The sequence below is a fragment of the Periplaneta americana genome, chromosome 8 (assembly GCF_040183065.1).
Source record: "Periplaneta americana isolate PAMFEO1 chromosome 8, P.americana_PAMFEO1_priV1, whole genome shotgun sequence".
Lineage (NCBI taxonomy): Eukaryota > Metazoa > Arthropoda > Insecta > Blattodea > Blattidae > Periplaneta > Periplaneta americana.
The window spans coordinates 62,581,844-62,597,565 of NC_091124.1; the positions used below are offsets into that span (position 1 = coordinate 62,581,844).

Below are 15,722 nucleotides of genomic sequence, written 5' to 3' on the forward strand. Positions count from 1 at the left end.
AAAATCTGCTGTCACACTTTACAATCCAACAAATGTTACACAAGCAGCTCCAAAAAGGCTGTCCTGTAAAAGTGGTTAACATTCATAAAATTATATTTCCTGTTAATATATTAAAAGCTGGGCTACTTTAGTTAGTAAGGCTAAATAAACAACTGAATGAAGAATGGTGATAAACCCTCTATTTGTCTATTACAGTAATGCGATCAAATGTTTCATTATTGCCACCATACATACGTGTTCTGCCCAGCATTCTCCAATTTTTCTATTTTGCCACCATATTGCCCAGAATTCAATCCTACAGAACTTACTCTGGTTGAAGTAAGAAATAGATTGTTGCACAAACCACAACATTAAAATTAAGATGTAGGCCTAGTAACAATAACAAGAAAAATATTTAAGAAAATCACATAACATTCTTGAAATGTTAAACACCAGCCTGAAATAGAATAATCCATGGGAGTTTCATGATGATGACGATAACAATGATAATGATTGATGGAAGTTGTGACTGGGTTGACATTTATTGGTAGTGAAAGAGATTTCCGTAGATCAACTATAAAAATGAAATGTTGAAGTTTTTCTTTCCATATTGTTGTGTTTATATAATGCAGATAATTCTTGTTAATTTTTCCTCATGCAAATAACTAAGGAAACTGAAATACATAAGACCAATATAATGAAACTAAATTGTATTTATACACATGTTGTCAATTAAATAATAAATTCTTAACTAAATATTAATTCTCTTATTATTTTAGTTAAATACATCTCGTTTTGTCGAATGAAGGGTGCAGATTTAAAGAGAGGATCCTGACTACATGTGCAATATCTGAAGGTCAGCCTTTCAGGTAATCAATATTTGCATAGTTAAGCAGAAGTGGAGGCAGAATCGTCTTCATTGACTGTGCTATCTCCTCTCTTATGACTAGGGAGCGGATTTATATGCACTAAAAAAATGGCAAAATATGCATACATGTATGCATTCGAAAATCAGGATATACGCACTAAAAACTTATTTTATTTTAAGCAAATTACTACTATTGACGGTTTTTCTGTTATATATAAGAATATTGAGATACCATGAGTTGTTAAAGTTGCGTGTTCTACAACCACTACTTAGACAGTACACTTCTGGCACATTTTTGTTTAGCATCATTGATAAAATTAATTCAGAATTAATAATTTTCGTCAGGTAAGCTATTCTAAAATATAATTCATTTTACATATACTATTTGATTTTCTCTGACTTGTCATCACAAATCAATTAAAGATTCTGATTTGCCACGTTGGCAAGTAGAAGACAGAAAATTGCATTATCCTGCCTATATTATTTCTGACAGGCGGGGAAATCCGAGTTTAGCAAGCACAAAGAAGTCTTTATCAACACTTCCTGCAATTTCTGTGCCGATCATATTGCAGGGTTCTCATGACAACTGTCAAAATCTTATGTACGTGCGAAGTAGACAATAAAGTGGCTTCTTGTTTTGATTATCTGTTCTTTTAATCTCAACTTCCATCCACCATAATGTCTCCATATTATATATTTGCACTGAGTCAGCAGTGCATTTCATTATGGAGTGATTTGTTGATTGTCGTGGAATTGTCCGCAATGATTGCCAACAACAGTGCACTGCCTGCATGTTATCAGTTTTGAAATAAATCAAAATATATAACTACTATAATGTGTTTTTTCTGTATTCCATTTTTGCGATTTTTCGTATCCTTAATCTTGGTTTAAGCACCAGGTAGATAAAAAAATAACAAAATATGCGTTTATATGTACTGAAAGCTGAAATATGCATTAACACCTTAAATATGCATATAATATATGCACTATCAATTCTTGACCTTTGTTTACAAATAACTTGGAATGCATTTATGTAATGGTAGCATATGATTTGCAACTAAGAAATAAAATATACAAATATGTTAAAATCTGCCCCTACTTCTGACAACTCCCAATTTTGAGGCTTATGTGTATTTCACAGAAGATATATATTTTATCCATTTTGAATCTTGCATACACTACTTTTAACACTTGAATATAATTAATTGATTAACTAGTGGACTTACTCGTGTTAATTATGTAAGATTTGTGCGGCTTACAGCTGTTTCAGTGCTTCATGCACTATCTTCAGAGCCTACTAGATCACGGCGTCATCTCGAACTTCTCTGCCTGTTTTGTGGGTGTGTTTGATAGTTGAAAGGTGTTGAAGAGTGGAGTCAAATAGTGTGTGTGTACTGAAATTGATCTGTGTGTTGAGAATTTGATCGGGGTGTGTTTTAGTGTGTTTGTATATTTCGTATTGTCCTAGTGTGTTGAGTTTTTGGTTCTTGGGTTGTGTGTGTAGGATTTCCATGTCCGTATTTATGTTATTGTATGTATGGTTAGCATTGGTTATGTGATCGGCGTATGTAGATGTATTGTGTCCTCAGGTTATTGCTTTAATGTGTTCTTTGGTATCCGTTGGATGGTATCCGTTTTCTTGTGCTATGTATTTGATTGTGTTCATAACACAAGAAAACAGATACAGTCCAAACATAATAGACAACATCATAAGAAAGACAAAACAAAAACTTAACAAAAACAAAAACACTCAAAACACAAACTCAAGAAATACATCACATTAACATATGAAAACAAAAGCACACATAAGATCGCGTCTTCATTCAGAAAGCAGAAATACAATATAACATACAGAACAGAAAACACACTACAAAGACATCTCAACACACAAAAAACACAAACAAATAAATACAACCACACAGGTGTATACAAACTCACATGCAATAGTTGTGATAAGTTCTACATAGGACAGACAGGCAGATCATTCCAAACACGCTACAAAGAACACATTAAAGCAATAACCTGAGGACACAATACACTACGTACGCCGATCACATAACCAATGCTAACCATACATACAATAACATAAATACGGACATGGAAATCCTACACACACAACCCAAGAACCAAAAACTCAACACACTAGGACAATACGAAATATACAAACACACTAAAACACATCCCGATCAAATTCTCAACACACAGATCAATTTCAGTACACACACACTATTTGACTCCACTCTTCAACACCTTTCAACAATCAAACACACCCATATAACAGGCAGAGAAGTTCGAGATGACGCCGTGATCTAGTAGGCTCTGAAGATAGTGCATGAAGCACTGAAACAGCTGTAAGCCGCACAAATCTTACATAATTAACACGAGTAAGTCCACTAGTTAATCAATAAATTATATATATTTTAGCTGCATTTATTATGTTGGGAATGGTACATTACCATCTTCAGATTTAAAGTCTGTGATACAAATTAAAAAGAAAAGAAATTAATAAAATATACAATTAGTCAGTGGCGGCCGGTGAGGCATTCTGGTGGTGGTGCCAAAAATGGAAAAAAATAAATGAGTAAAAAAATAAGGTTGAACGCAAATCACTCTAGTGAAAGGTGATAATCACAGCTCACGTTTACATTATGTTAAATAAAACACATTAATTAAACCAGCTATTTTACCGGGTGTGCAGTTAATAATGAACCTATAGTCCCGTCGCTCTTATTTCCGGCACCAATCACGTTGCAGGTCAGCTACATTTAAATGTGTGCGTCTTGTGATTTGCTGAGGATGACGTCATTCATTTCCTAAGGCTCGATAAATACTTAATATAATCGCCCGCCATTTGGCTCTTTCGTTGGCGTTCGCAGAAAGCACACGAGGACGTTATTTGCCGCTCAATTATTTGCAAAATTACAGTGCGTTTCATTTATTATCATAGGAGCTACGACATTATAATGTTTAACGGTGTGGCAAATAGATTCCTCATCTGGTAGCTTGGCAACGAAAGAACAAAAATGGCGAACGTTACTACCTATCTAGACTTTATAGAGCCTTCACTTCCTAATACGTAAGCAAAGAGGAGAAGTCACGCCGGGAATAACAGCGTTGCGACTATAGTAACAGTTACAATAACATTACCGAAATTAATAACGAAATTTACACAATATACAGATAATGTAAAACTTTCTCAGTATTGTTAAGTCAAATACAAATGACTTTTATAAATAGTAAAATTACTGGCAAAAACACACGAGAATAAAAATGACATAGATAATAAATGAACATGTTTGCACTTTATTTAAACAGGCCGATGAATCCAAGGCAGCAGCCTGAATAACACATGTTCATGTCCTGCACATATCTCATGTATTTTTAACAAAAGCATCAATACCAGCAACAATATAGCGATATTTAGTTGCCGCAATTATTTTGCACAAATATTGCACAAAATTAACAAATAGTGTTACATAATATGAAAAAAATGTATATTTATCTTTCTAAAAAGAACCATGGCTGACTATCCCTGCATTCAATATAGTTAAATGGACAATAATGTAACATTCAAATCCAAGTTGTGTGTATTAGTTTTGAATTGGTAACATTACATTAAGATTTGGCGCGGAACTTTAACTTGTGTTTTCCAGAAAGCCTGCCTAACGTCTCCAAAAACTCTGCCATCTAGCGAAATTTCTGCATTACTGCGCTCTAGCGGGCAGAATGTTAACTACTGAGTCAAAGTCTGCCATAAGAAACGCATATAAACTAGAATCAGTAGCCTTTTGTACAGTGTTATATGGACGCAGACAGTGCCACGCCAAACTGGCTCCAACGTTCGGAGAAACGCTGCAAGAATGCGTCCCAATCTGTGCGCATGCTCGTTCAGATGACATACGAATAAAATGTGTAGAAATAAACAACCCTACAACTCCTTTTCAGGATATTATTTTTTGTTTCTTTCATTGGTGGTGCCATGGCACAGTGGCACTGCCCCAAAAGCCGCCCCTGCAATTAGCAGCATTTACTTTTATAGGAAAACACACAACAGGTGAAGTATAGTAATAAGAAATTACGAGTAAAACATCGAGTGTAAAACATATTGATTGCAGTTATGTGTTTTACTTTGTGTATCATATTACAACATCAATGTTAAATAATAATAATAATAATAATAATAATAATAATAATAATAATGGCTTTATTTAACCTGGCAGAATTAAGGCCTTCTCTTACACTCAACCAGGATTAAAACTTGCTTACACAGTTGATCATAAAACTTGATCAGAATTAAGTAATTACATAATGAGATCAAAAGAGGTGTTACATAAAATTTACCTCATAAAATAAAAATAAACATAGTGAAATACATATTAATTTGTTAGAATCAAATGCGAATCACATAAAAACAGAAGCCGATAATTCAATAAAAAAAGAAAAATGTACACAGTAAAAATAAAAATTAACACATTAGTATACATATTAGTATTAGATTACAATTAAATAGGATTTACATAATTAAATCAGAAACCGACAATTGAATGAAATGTACACAAAAAATAGACTAATAATAAAAAACAACAACACAGTGGGATACATATTGGCGTTAAGTGATAAATAAACACGATTTAGATAATAAAAATAAGAAAAAATAAATAATAAATACAGTGGAACACATTTGCAACACGTTAGGTCTGGCAACTCATCATAAGATACTTTTCTAATTTACATTTAAAGGAAATTAAAGTTCGGCAGCCCTTGACTTCAGGCAGCAGAGAATTCCAGTGACGAGAAGTAGCAACAGTGAAAGACGAAGAATAGAGAGATGATGTGTGCAGTGGTATTTCTAGCGCGTTGTCATATTGTGACCGAGTATTTAAGTTATGATACTGAGAAAGACTGTGGAATCGGACATTAAATATCTAGTACCAAGAAATATCGTATATATGCGAATACTCTGCACATATTTTTTTTGCAGAATTTAACAAAGAAAAACTGGGGTGTGCGCATTATTTGAAGTAAAGTTGTGTTTGCCTCAAACACTTTTTTTTTATTTTCTCTCCTAAAATTAGGGTGCATGGATTATTTGATGGCGTGGAGTATTCACATATATTCAGTATCTGTCCATCCATTCACATGACTTTACAATGCTGTAACATTTCTTTTGTCCCATTTATTGCTCTATTGCACTTCTTCATTCGTCATTACACTTCCTTCTCGTGTTTTACTTTAGAAATCACTTTCATCCAAACAATTTTCGATCTTCAGCTCATTTTTCCTAGTTGGAATCTATGAAAGTATTTTCTTCAAAAGTCTTTCTTCCAGAATACTTCTCACAAGCTTAGCTTAACAAAATTTAATTACTTTCATATTTCCCTTAATTACATTATTCTATACTCTGTCTTTTATAAATTGAAGGGTTCAGAGCCATAGTGGGTCAAGCACCATTTATTAAAAACGGAGAAAGTAGAGTTAAGGTTAACCCTTTGTTGCCGGACATAAGAAAAAAATTAAAATAAATCCGTTTTCTTTAGTGAATGTTGTTAGAATATGAATTCAAAACATACAGTAATTTTTTCAGAAATTTTTTATTTTTATTTATTTTTTATTTTTTTATTTTAAAAAAGGTCGTATTTCTATGTATGGTACTGTCAGTATCCTTGATGGATTTTATTTATCAGGTTGCACGTAATTTCTGGCGGTTTATTATTCTTCCAGGTCTTCCAATATGCAAAATAAATCACGGTACTTCTAAGTACCGTCAGGCAACTAAGGGTTAAGTGAATACCATAGTTTAATGAAGATTGACATATCATTTAGTTTGAATGTGTGTACTTTATATTACTTGCTATATGTTTCCATTGAATTATGGCGATAACTTCATTTTAACCCTTGTTTTCTACAGTTTTAGTAAATGGTGCTTGGCCCACTATGGTTCTGAACCCTTCAATTCTTGCAGAGTAACTCCAAAACACTATTTTCCATTAACTTCTTTTTTAATCCCTAAATATTTGTGTCCATTTGCAGCACTTAGGGAGGCATCAAGAAAAGAAAACTACAGTCACTGCTTTAAATTGTATTAATATTTTCAGTTCCAGAACTGATGTATATTATTAATAAAAACATATACTGGTAATTACAATTTTCTTTTATTTCAAATTGATACAGACTATTGTATAGGAACATCACCTTTCTTAATGGAAATCTCGCCTCATATTTTGAATTCCATGTTATATTAGGTTCATATTTTTTGTGGTTTTCAACATTCACATAATGTAACAGAATATTTCCTTATAGGGTTACCAGATACTCATGAATGAAAATAGGACAAATTGGTTAAAAAAGTAAAGGATATAAAATTTTGTACAGATCATATATGTTATAATTTTTTAGATTAACATGACCACTTTAAGCTGAAAAATTGTCATTGCTCATTTTATGTAGGCTTATACAGAAAAATTATCTGGACAGTAAAAGAAAATCATTATAAAAGTTAACACAAAAATCAATACAATTACAGTTCAGTATAGTATCTTTTAGTGCCAGCACTATATATAGGAGCATGCGTGAAAAATGCCAAGCTATTCTTTACCAACTTTACATGTAATTAGAAAAACTAAATACAGTCGTCATATATTTGCAAACAGATGACTGAAAAAATTATGAGGTATTCACTATACTTGAAGGAATAATTTCATATATTCAGTTTCATTCATGCAGATTTTCAGATGAAAAAAATTGAAATTGTTGCTGATATCAACTCTGCAATAAAAGGATTAATCGAATAGCATGAAGTCAAAAGTGCGTAACCCACAATTGAAAATCACTGCTAAATTGTTAAAAGTGTTTCTAAATTTTGAAGGTATTGTTGAAGTCAGTCAATCTCTGAATAATATGTATGGACAAAAACTAAAGTTTTATTTGCAGTTCAGAAATATGTTTTGAAATATTTTTATTGAAAATAAGATGTTTAGGACTTTTCCATAAAAATTAGAACATTTAACAAATTTTCGAAAATGTATGAATGACAGGACAGACCTTCAAAATACGGACATGTCTTGCTAAATACAGTTGTCTGCTAACCCTATACATAATGCAGTACATATTAAATTAAACATTGGTGGTGTTGCTTTACTACAGTTTAACCTCCATTCCTTTTAATCCTGAAAGATAAGTTGCTATATTAGAGATGGTAATACCACAGTCTAGTATATACAGTCACGAAGCTCAATACGTAGTAAATATGCATCCATAGATAGTTGCTAACTGCTAGGATCACTACTATCGCCTCATTACAGACAATGCAAAATAGTACTGGCACAGTCTATTGTTCCTAGCACCCTCACAACTCAAGCTTCGTGACTGTGGTAATACTTTGAAGACTATAGTAATAAAAACAATTGAGACACGAGAGTAAGTCAATAAATAAGTCTCAAAATGGGATAGGTACAATAGTACTCAAAGTAACTACCTGAAATTTATTTCACTTTTCAACATATTCAGTCTGTACATTCAGGCACTTATCCCATCTGTTTATAAGTCCTTGAAAGCCAGCAGCAAATAAGTCTTTTGGCTGCTGTCACAGCCAACAAGTGACCTCTTGAGCTACAGAATCATCATTTTCAAAATACTGGCCACCCAGATGATTCTTTCAGGGACCTAAACAGATGAAAATCACTGCGGTTAAGTCAGAACTGTACAGTGGATGTTCAAAGTGTTCCCAGTGAAATGTTCGCAACAGCTCCTGAGTTTGTCTGGCTGTGTGCAGGTGGGCATTGTCATGCAGAAGAATCATGCCCGCTGTCAGGAGTCCAGATCATTTGTGACGAATGACCTGTCACAGTTCTCGCAAAGTGGTGCAGTATGACGGGGCATTCATAGTCTGACCATGAGGCTGAAATTTCAGCAGTATCATGTCTTGCGTGTCCCAAAACACAGTCTTGTAGGCTGATGGAATCGTCTTGAACTTTTTTTTGGATGCAGAGGCGGGATACACAGCTTTCTGTGATAGACAATTCTTATCATACATGGGACGCATTTCGCGATGCACTTCTGTAGACAGTCCATTGGTCCATAAAAACCGCACAACTGCACGCTGTCCTTGTATACAGCACACCTGCTGTCTTGCACTGGCTGTCACTGACTGACCATGGGCCACAGATGCCATACAGCCTACTGTCTAGCATACATATGCTGCTATCTGGTGGCTACGGATTACAGAACATGTCCATGGAATGAACAAAGAAAGAACAGCTTGACAAGTGATTATGTACAAACCAATGCTGATGTAGAAAGGACGTGGAGCTCCAGGTCCTGTGGTTACTTGTCTGAATATGGTTTCTCGGGACTGAGTCAGGATGGCCCACATGTCAGGATCAGACTCATGAATGTCATCCAGGTCACCTGTTGGAATTGGACAATCACAGCATATATAGGTCGTACAGTGGTTCAAGTGCAAGGATCCGTCACAGGTTCTTTGTCCATTACAGATTTCATTATGACTTGGCTGGAGATCGAACCCGGGCCACCAGAATGAAAGACGAGCATGAGCAACAGACGTGATATGCACAAATGACAGGTAGGCCTATTTTAATCAGTTTTCATAGTATATAAAAGGGTCGGCACTCAAGAAGAAAAAGAAGAAGAAGAAGAAGAAGAAGAAGAAGAAGAAGCAGCGTGAAATCTAGAGCGTTTGTTCAGGCCTTGGATATCTAAGAGGCAATGGCGGTGTGTAATCTGAGGTGTCGAATGATGTCGAATCGGATCGAATGGTTCGAATGGGAACAGTGGGAACCGTGTGGACAGTGGATGCGAGTGGTTAGCGTAGTGGAATGGGTCGCCTACTGTTGTGAAAAATGTTTTTAAAGTTGTAAATAGTGCGTATAATCACCAGTAAGAAGGCGTGAATGGAGATTGATTAATGTAATAAACAATCAAGTACGTACGAATGACATTTTTGCTTAGTATAATTAAAGACCTACCATACATGTTATGCAGTTGTCATAGTCTTATACAGCATTGCAGCTTGTAGTGTTGGATATCATATTATACATTAGAAGTAACTATGAATTGCTTTTAATGCATGTAAAGCGAAAATATAAACGTCATAAACACAAACAAGACATAAACGAATTGGTATGCTTATAATATAATAATATAGGCTATATTATTATGAATAAACGTTTCTCGCAGGTATTTTCGTGACAGCTAATCACCTGAGGTTTAGTGAGTGATTCAATTTGATTGAAAGTTTGACTATGTTTACGATTATTTACCATTGCTGAATTGGAGAATATTATTTTATATTGTCAGAGATATATGACAAATAATAAAATTAGTACCCAATTTTGGTGTATAGAAAAATCTGTTGCTGTGAAGGAAAGAGGACTATTAAACTTACCTTTATATATGCAAGGTATTTTATAATAGGCCTATTTGAGCCCGAATTAAGTGAGGTATGATAATAAATTTAGTTAATAATAGATCACAGTAAATTAGTAAGTTTACAGCAATGAGCAGATTATATCATACATAAGCCACTTACTTTTTCTTTGCAAATTTACATTTGGATCATTAGGAAAATTATGATTTTTTTTATGTTCTTAAAAATTAATGGGTAAAATATAGCAGGCCTTCATCGTATTAAGCCCGAAATGTGTGTTAAATATGTAAGTTGCCTATTTTTCTTTTTTCAGTAGGCTACTTTTGAGCTATTAAGAAAATTGTGGTGTTTAGGACCTACTTACTCTTCGTGTCTTTTAAAATCAAAAGAAATAACTTTCGTAGGAAGGGAACTAGGAAACAGCGCTAGTTTAACCGAAATAATTTAATGAAGCTTAGATTTTCATGACAATTTCAAATCCTTCCAATATCAAGAACTAGTGACACATGTTGTCTACTGTTGCGGAATGGAATGAATGTGACAACATTCATCATCATATGAAAACGTGTTTCATGATTCGTGCTGTAAGCATACCGGTACTAATTTTAATAGGCTATTTCTTTTTAAGTTAATATTGATGTTATACAGGAATAAATTCTACAGACTCAAGCTTAAATGTACTTGTAGGCCTACTCATTTGACAAGGGAATGTATTTTGGCAGCTTTTAAACTTTTGGTTCCTTATTGGTACCGTAGTGAAGACAGTTCAGTTGTGTTAATAAGTTATGAAGGGGAATGAAAATTAAAATCTTATTGCATGAATTCTGGCCATATTGTGTCTTTTAATATTTCCTCTCTCAGTCCTAATCTGGTAGTGACTGGATCCTAGATTCCCTGGTTTAAGTTAAGCTGGAGATGATAGATTTATAAGGGAGATAAAATTACGTGAAAAGAAACCTGTCTCTTAATGAGAAGGCTGCAAGCAAAATTTACTTCCCATTCCTTATCCATGTTAAAATTAAATTCTAAAAGCAGGACTGTGAATCTGTATGGGTGACTACGTTTTGATGGATGTTTCTCCATCTTCTCTGTTAACACTTGAGAGATAGATTGACTTTATCATCAACACTTCATTGTGGTCATGTTAACAATGAGGCCTCCCCGATCTCCAGATTTCAATTCGGCCGACTTTTGGTTGTGGGATTACCTTAAAGAACGAGTTTTTCTGACACATCCAACAACCCTACTGCAACTGAAAGATGCCATCTCGCAAGAAATTGCCAATATTCCAAGACATTATCTGCAAAATGCTGTGCATGGTGTCGCAGACAGAATGTTGTACGTTGAACAAGAAATGGAAGACATCTTCCCAATGTTTTGTAAATCCCGTTGTTTGCCCAACACTGTGATGTTTTTATTTTTCCTCTATCTCAAATATTATAATATTTATAGCGGTTTAATGTTTGAACTGACTTTTGAAATACCCTATACTTTGCAGTACAAAACATATGAACATATGATAATAGGGTGGGGAAGTATTAAAGCATATAGATATTCTTTTTAAAGCAGCTATGTATATATTATGATACATAAAAAAAAGCTCTAAATCTTAAGAAAATACCTGTTGTCACTTCAACTTGGTATTTCACTCCTCTAAAGTTATGACAGGAAAATCCAAAGTGACACTACGATACTACTCTCAGCAAAATGTCGGTATGCATCCACCCAAAGGACCCTGTATAGTGAGATCTCACCTGAGTTAAAAAAGAATTGCCGGTATTAAATTCAGCTGAAAGTTCAACGGTTTATAGTACATTTTGAAAGATACCGGTAATTTCTTTGTAGGACCACTAACATAGCTCAGGTGGTAGTGCTTTTGTGTATTGAACCGAGGCTGTGCTTGGGAGTGGATTCCATTTCCTCTTGGGCTGATTACCTATTTGGTTTTTTAGAAGCTTTTTTCCAACTGTAAGGGTATTGCCAGCCATCTTGGTAGCTCAGTTGCAGAGTACTTACTTAAAATGGCTGCAGACCCGGGTTCGAATCCTGGTAATGACTGAGTCATATTTATGGTCGACAAAATCAAGGTTCCTGAGGTTTTTTTTGGAGGGAATTCTCCCTTTTTCTTCCAACATTTCACTGTCACTCTGCATTTCAGTATTCATTGTCATCATTTCAATAGTATTCATCCAAGATGGTGTGGTGTGATGTAGTGGGCTATTGTGACTGTTTTACAGATGGCATCAGTGAGGAGGTTTAGACTCCACGGAATCTTAAGATATGCAGGCTGAATCAACAGATTGATGGCCCAGAACCGGACTGTTCCAAGTCCATTTTACTATTTTTTTTTTTTCAGGAGAGCTATTTTAAGCTCCTGACATTCAAAGCTTCATGAAAAAATTTGAAATAGCTTCATAGCAACCTTATGGAGAGGAATATTTACAATTTTGTTTGATTCATAAAAAACTAGAACACAATGAAATACATGATTTCTTTCTTATAAAAAGTTGGACTTAGAACAGTCTGGTTCTCAGCCATCGAGATGGCAACACAGAGCTGTTCTGACTTAAAAAGCATTGCCAATGCAAGGGCATTAACAAAGAACAATGCTAGACGCTGAAGTGATATCATTTCGGCCCCATCTATACCATAGGAAAAAAAGCGAATATTAGGTAATCACATAAAAAATTCACGTATTCATGTCACTGTATACCATCTCGCTATTATCAACACCATCCATACTAGATAACCTTTCAATCAAAGCATTGTTAAAGTAGCAACTACTAAAAAATTCTTTGTATCCATTAATTGAAGTTGTATTTACATAAGATGGTATTGTAGAGTGTTCATAATTGATCTATCCATCCACTGCTGCAAAAGAAGTCTACAATAATCTTTGCAGTAATTTCTGACCCATTTTCTTTCTCCATTCAACCATTTCCAAGGATTTTTCTTCAAATTGTACATTTATGAACCATTCTAGTAACAAGCCGAAATTATTTTTCTGCGGTTTTCTCTCTATTTGTTGATTTTTATTTTCTTACCACTTTCTAGGAATTTGTTCCTTAGACTTCAACATTGAATTGATTTCAGTTTTGCAGAATTGAATATTACGAAAGTTTTTCTTCTGACAGTCTCTTTTCACTTTTCTGAATAATTTTCACACGATTTTTCAAACTCAGAATGCTTTTCTTCGTCTTACTGAATGTTGTGAGTGCAATGTTACATAAACTATGATCTCAACACTAAATGTAGGCCTACTGTATGAAAAGTGTTTTGTTGTGGAAGAGTTAATTTGAAACATACACTTACGGTCTTAAAAACTCTGGGGGAAAAATTAGGTACCGGTATGGTACGAGCAGTTGCTGTGTAAGATTATGTCATTAACTTAATCATTACAGAAAATCAGGTTCCCAATGCCACTTTAAGACACTTTGTGAATATGACTTGCATGTCAATAGTGTAAGGTCAAATGCACTTATACAGTGCTTTGCGAAAAAATGTCAATTCCTAAAATCAATGAAAAATGTAGTTTTCGAGAAATAGAAGGAAACTAGAAAGATTAGTTTTGAAGAGAGGTGGAACAGAGGCATTCTGAGTGTTGAAAGCTATTCCAGGAAAATTTTACCTTTAGAAAGGAAGATGGTTGCTAAATCTGACTGTTAAAAAAGTTTTGCCGCAATTAGCCTACAGTGTATTTTACATGAAATTGTCCATTCCTATTGTGGAGTAATTGTAATGTTAAAAACTCGTTCACATAAATTGGGAGGATCCGAAATTCTCCAAATTCGGTGTTTGTGAGCAACTTGGTTTTATTTAGAATTTGAAGAAATCGATGAGAATAAGACATTAGGGATTTGTTACTGGAGACTTACTTTGCAGTCAAGAAAAATTTATTGATAATGTACTGAAATAGGAATATAGTTTTAATAGAACAGAATTAAATTAATGCCTTTAAGACATTTAGATTTTAGTGAATAAAGTTTATTTTTAAGCGAAGGAAAATATTGCAGTGATGGTTCTCCATTTCTCGTTGCATAGGGAAAATAGTTTGAAGTTATCAATGTGCTCTTTGTCTGCCAGACTATGTGCCTGTCTCCCTACCTACTTATCTACAAATGAATAGAGATCTGTTTTTTAATTTTGAATTATTTGTGTTACTTATCTACAAATTAATAGAGATCCGTTAAGCTATTTAATTTTGTATTGCTTATAATAAGTGTACGTAATATTTAATGTGTTCTTTTAGCTTTCGTAGTAGGCACATACAAGAGATGAAACTCAAATTAAGTAAGTGTAATTTATTTTCTAGTTCAGAAATTATGGACACCTCCATGCTGAGAAGATCTCATTCGGTTGAAGAAGAAGCTGAACTTCAGAAGGACAGTGATAGTGATGATGGGATTCTGAGTAAGATTATAAGCTCAACAGAAAAAGTTCGAGACCTGAAACTCAAAGACCTTCCATTAGTTCATCAAACGAAAAAGAAGTCTGAAAAGTAAGTTGGTATGTTGACAGTAATGAAGTGTGAATACAAGTGTGGAGTTCAACAACAATAGTCAAGTTCTCAGTTCTTATTGTACCCTAATATATTTATTGCTAATTTGTAAATTAATAACTTTCATGTGTCATTTAATTAAAAAAAATTGAATAAAAAAGAAGCTTACCCAAGATTATAGCTGCATGTCAGAGAAGGAAGGACGGAAAAAATTAATACACATACACAGGGTGGAAGGGAAATAATTGTACAGATTGAAAGGGACGAAAGAGTACATTTAAATGAATAGAAAGAAGTCTAACTTACAGTATATTACGTGTTGTGATTAAATTCACGGTTAATTAGAAATTTAATTGAGTTGAAAGTTTCAGCAGTCTGACAACATCGCCGCTAACATACTGCTGTTTCTTCTCGTAATACATATGTAAGTGGTCAACAGACTCAGGTCTGTCCACCTTGGTGAACTACCTCCCATCTCCCTTTTTGGTTACTATGTTGCAATCTGGTCACGTCAGTCATTGGCTTCAAATTAGTGGTTTTAAAGTTAAACTTATATGAAAATCGTCCATGCTATTGAAATATGCCATAGAGATAAACAATTCTTTATTAGATTTTCTATCGATATGGACAAAAATCATGATCCTACTCGCAGTAGTTACCGAATAAGAGGGTGTTAAACATTTGAGAAAAAACATTTTTTCGTGAGAAAACTATGGACTTTCCATCAATATGGTGTTACACTTTTTTTGTTACGTATAGCATGAACTATTTGCTCTGAAAATCTGCAGGATTATTTCACTTCCACCTTGTATATTTTTCAAACTATAAATTATATTAATGTTTTTTTTATAATATTGGTTATAATATTACTGTGTCTTATGGCAACCCTGAAGTAAGGATAGCTACCCTCATGGGTTTCTATATGTTGACTACATCTGAATTCTAATGATTTGATCTTGTCTGTTTTGGGATGGCATCTAACTTAGTAATCT

The 15,722-nt window shown here is 34.1% G+C and overlaps 1 protein-coding gene across 1 annotated transcript in view; it reads left to right on the forward strand.

Annotated features, from left to right (window-relative positions):
- Nucleotides 1-9,588: 9,588 nt before the first annotated feature.
- Nucleotides 9,589-15,722, forward strand: part of TTLL5 (Tubulin tyrosine ligase-like 5) — a 79,306-nt gene continuing 73,172 nt past the window's right edge. The window contains exons 1-2 of the mRNA XM_069832963.1: nucleotides 9,589-9,787; nucleotides 14,545-14,730. Of these exons, the coding sequence (XP_069689064.1) occupies nucleotides 14,555-14,730 (176 nt within the window). The 5' untranslated portion in view covers nucleotides 9,589-9,787; nucleotides 14,545-14,554. The remainder of the gene's footprint in view (nucleotides 9,788-14,544; nucleotides 14,731-15,722) is intronic.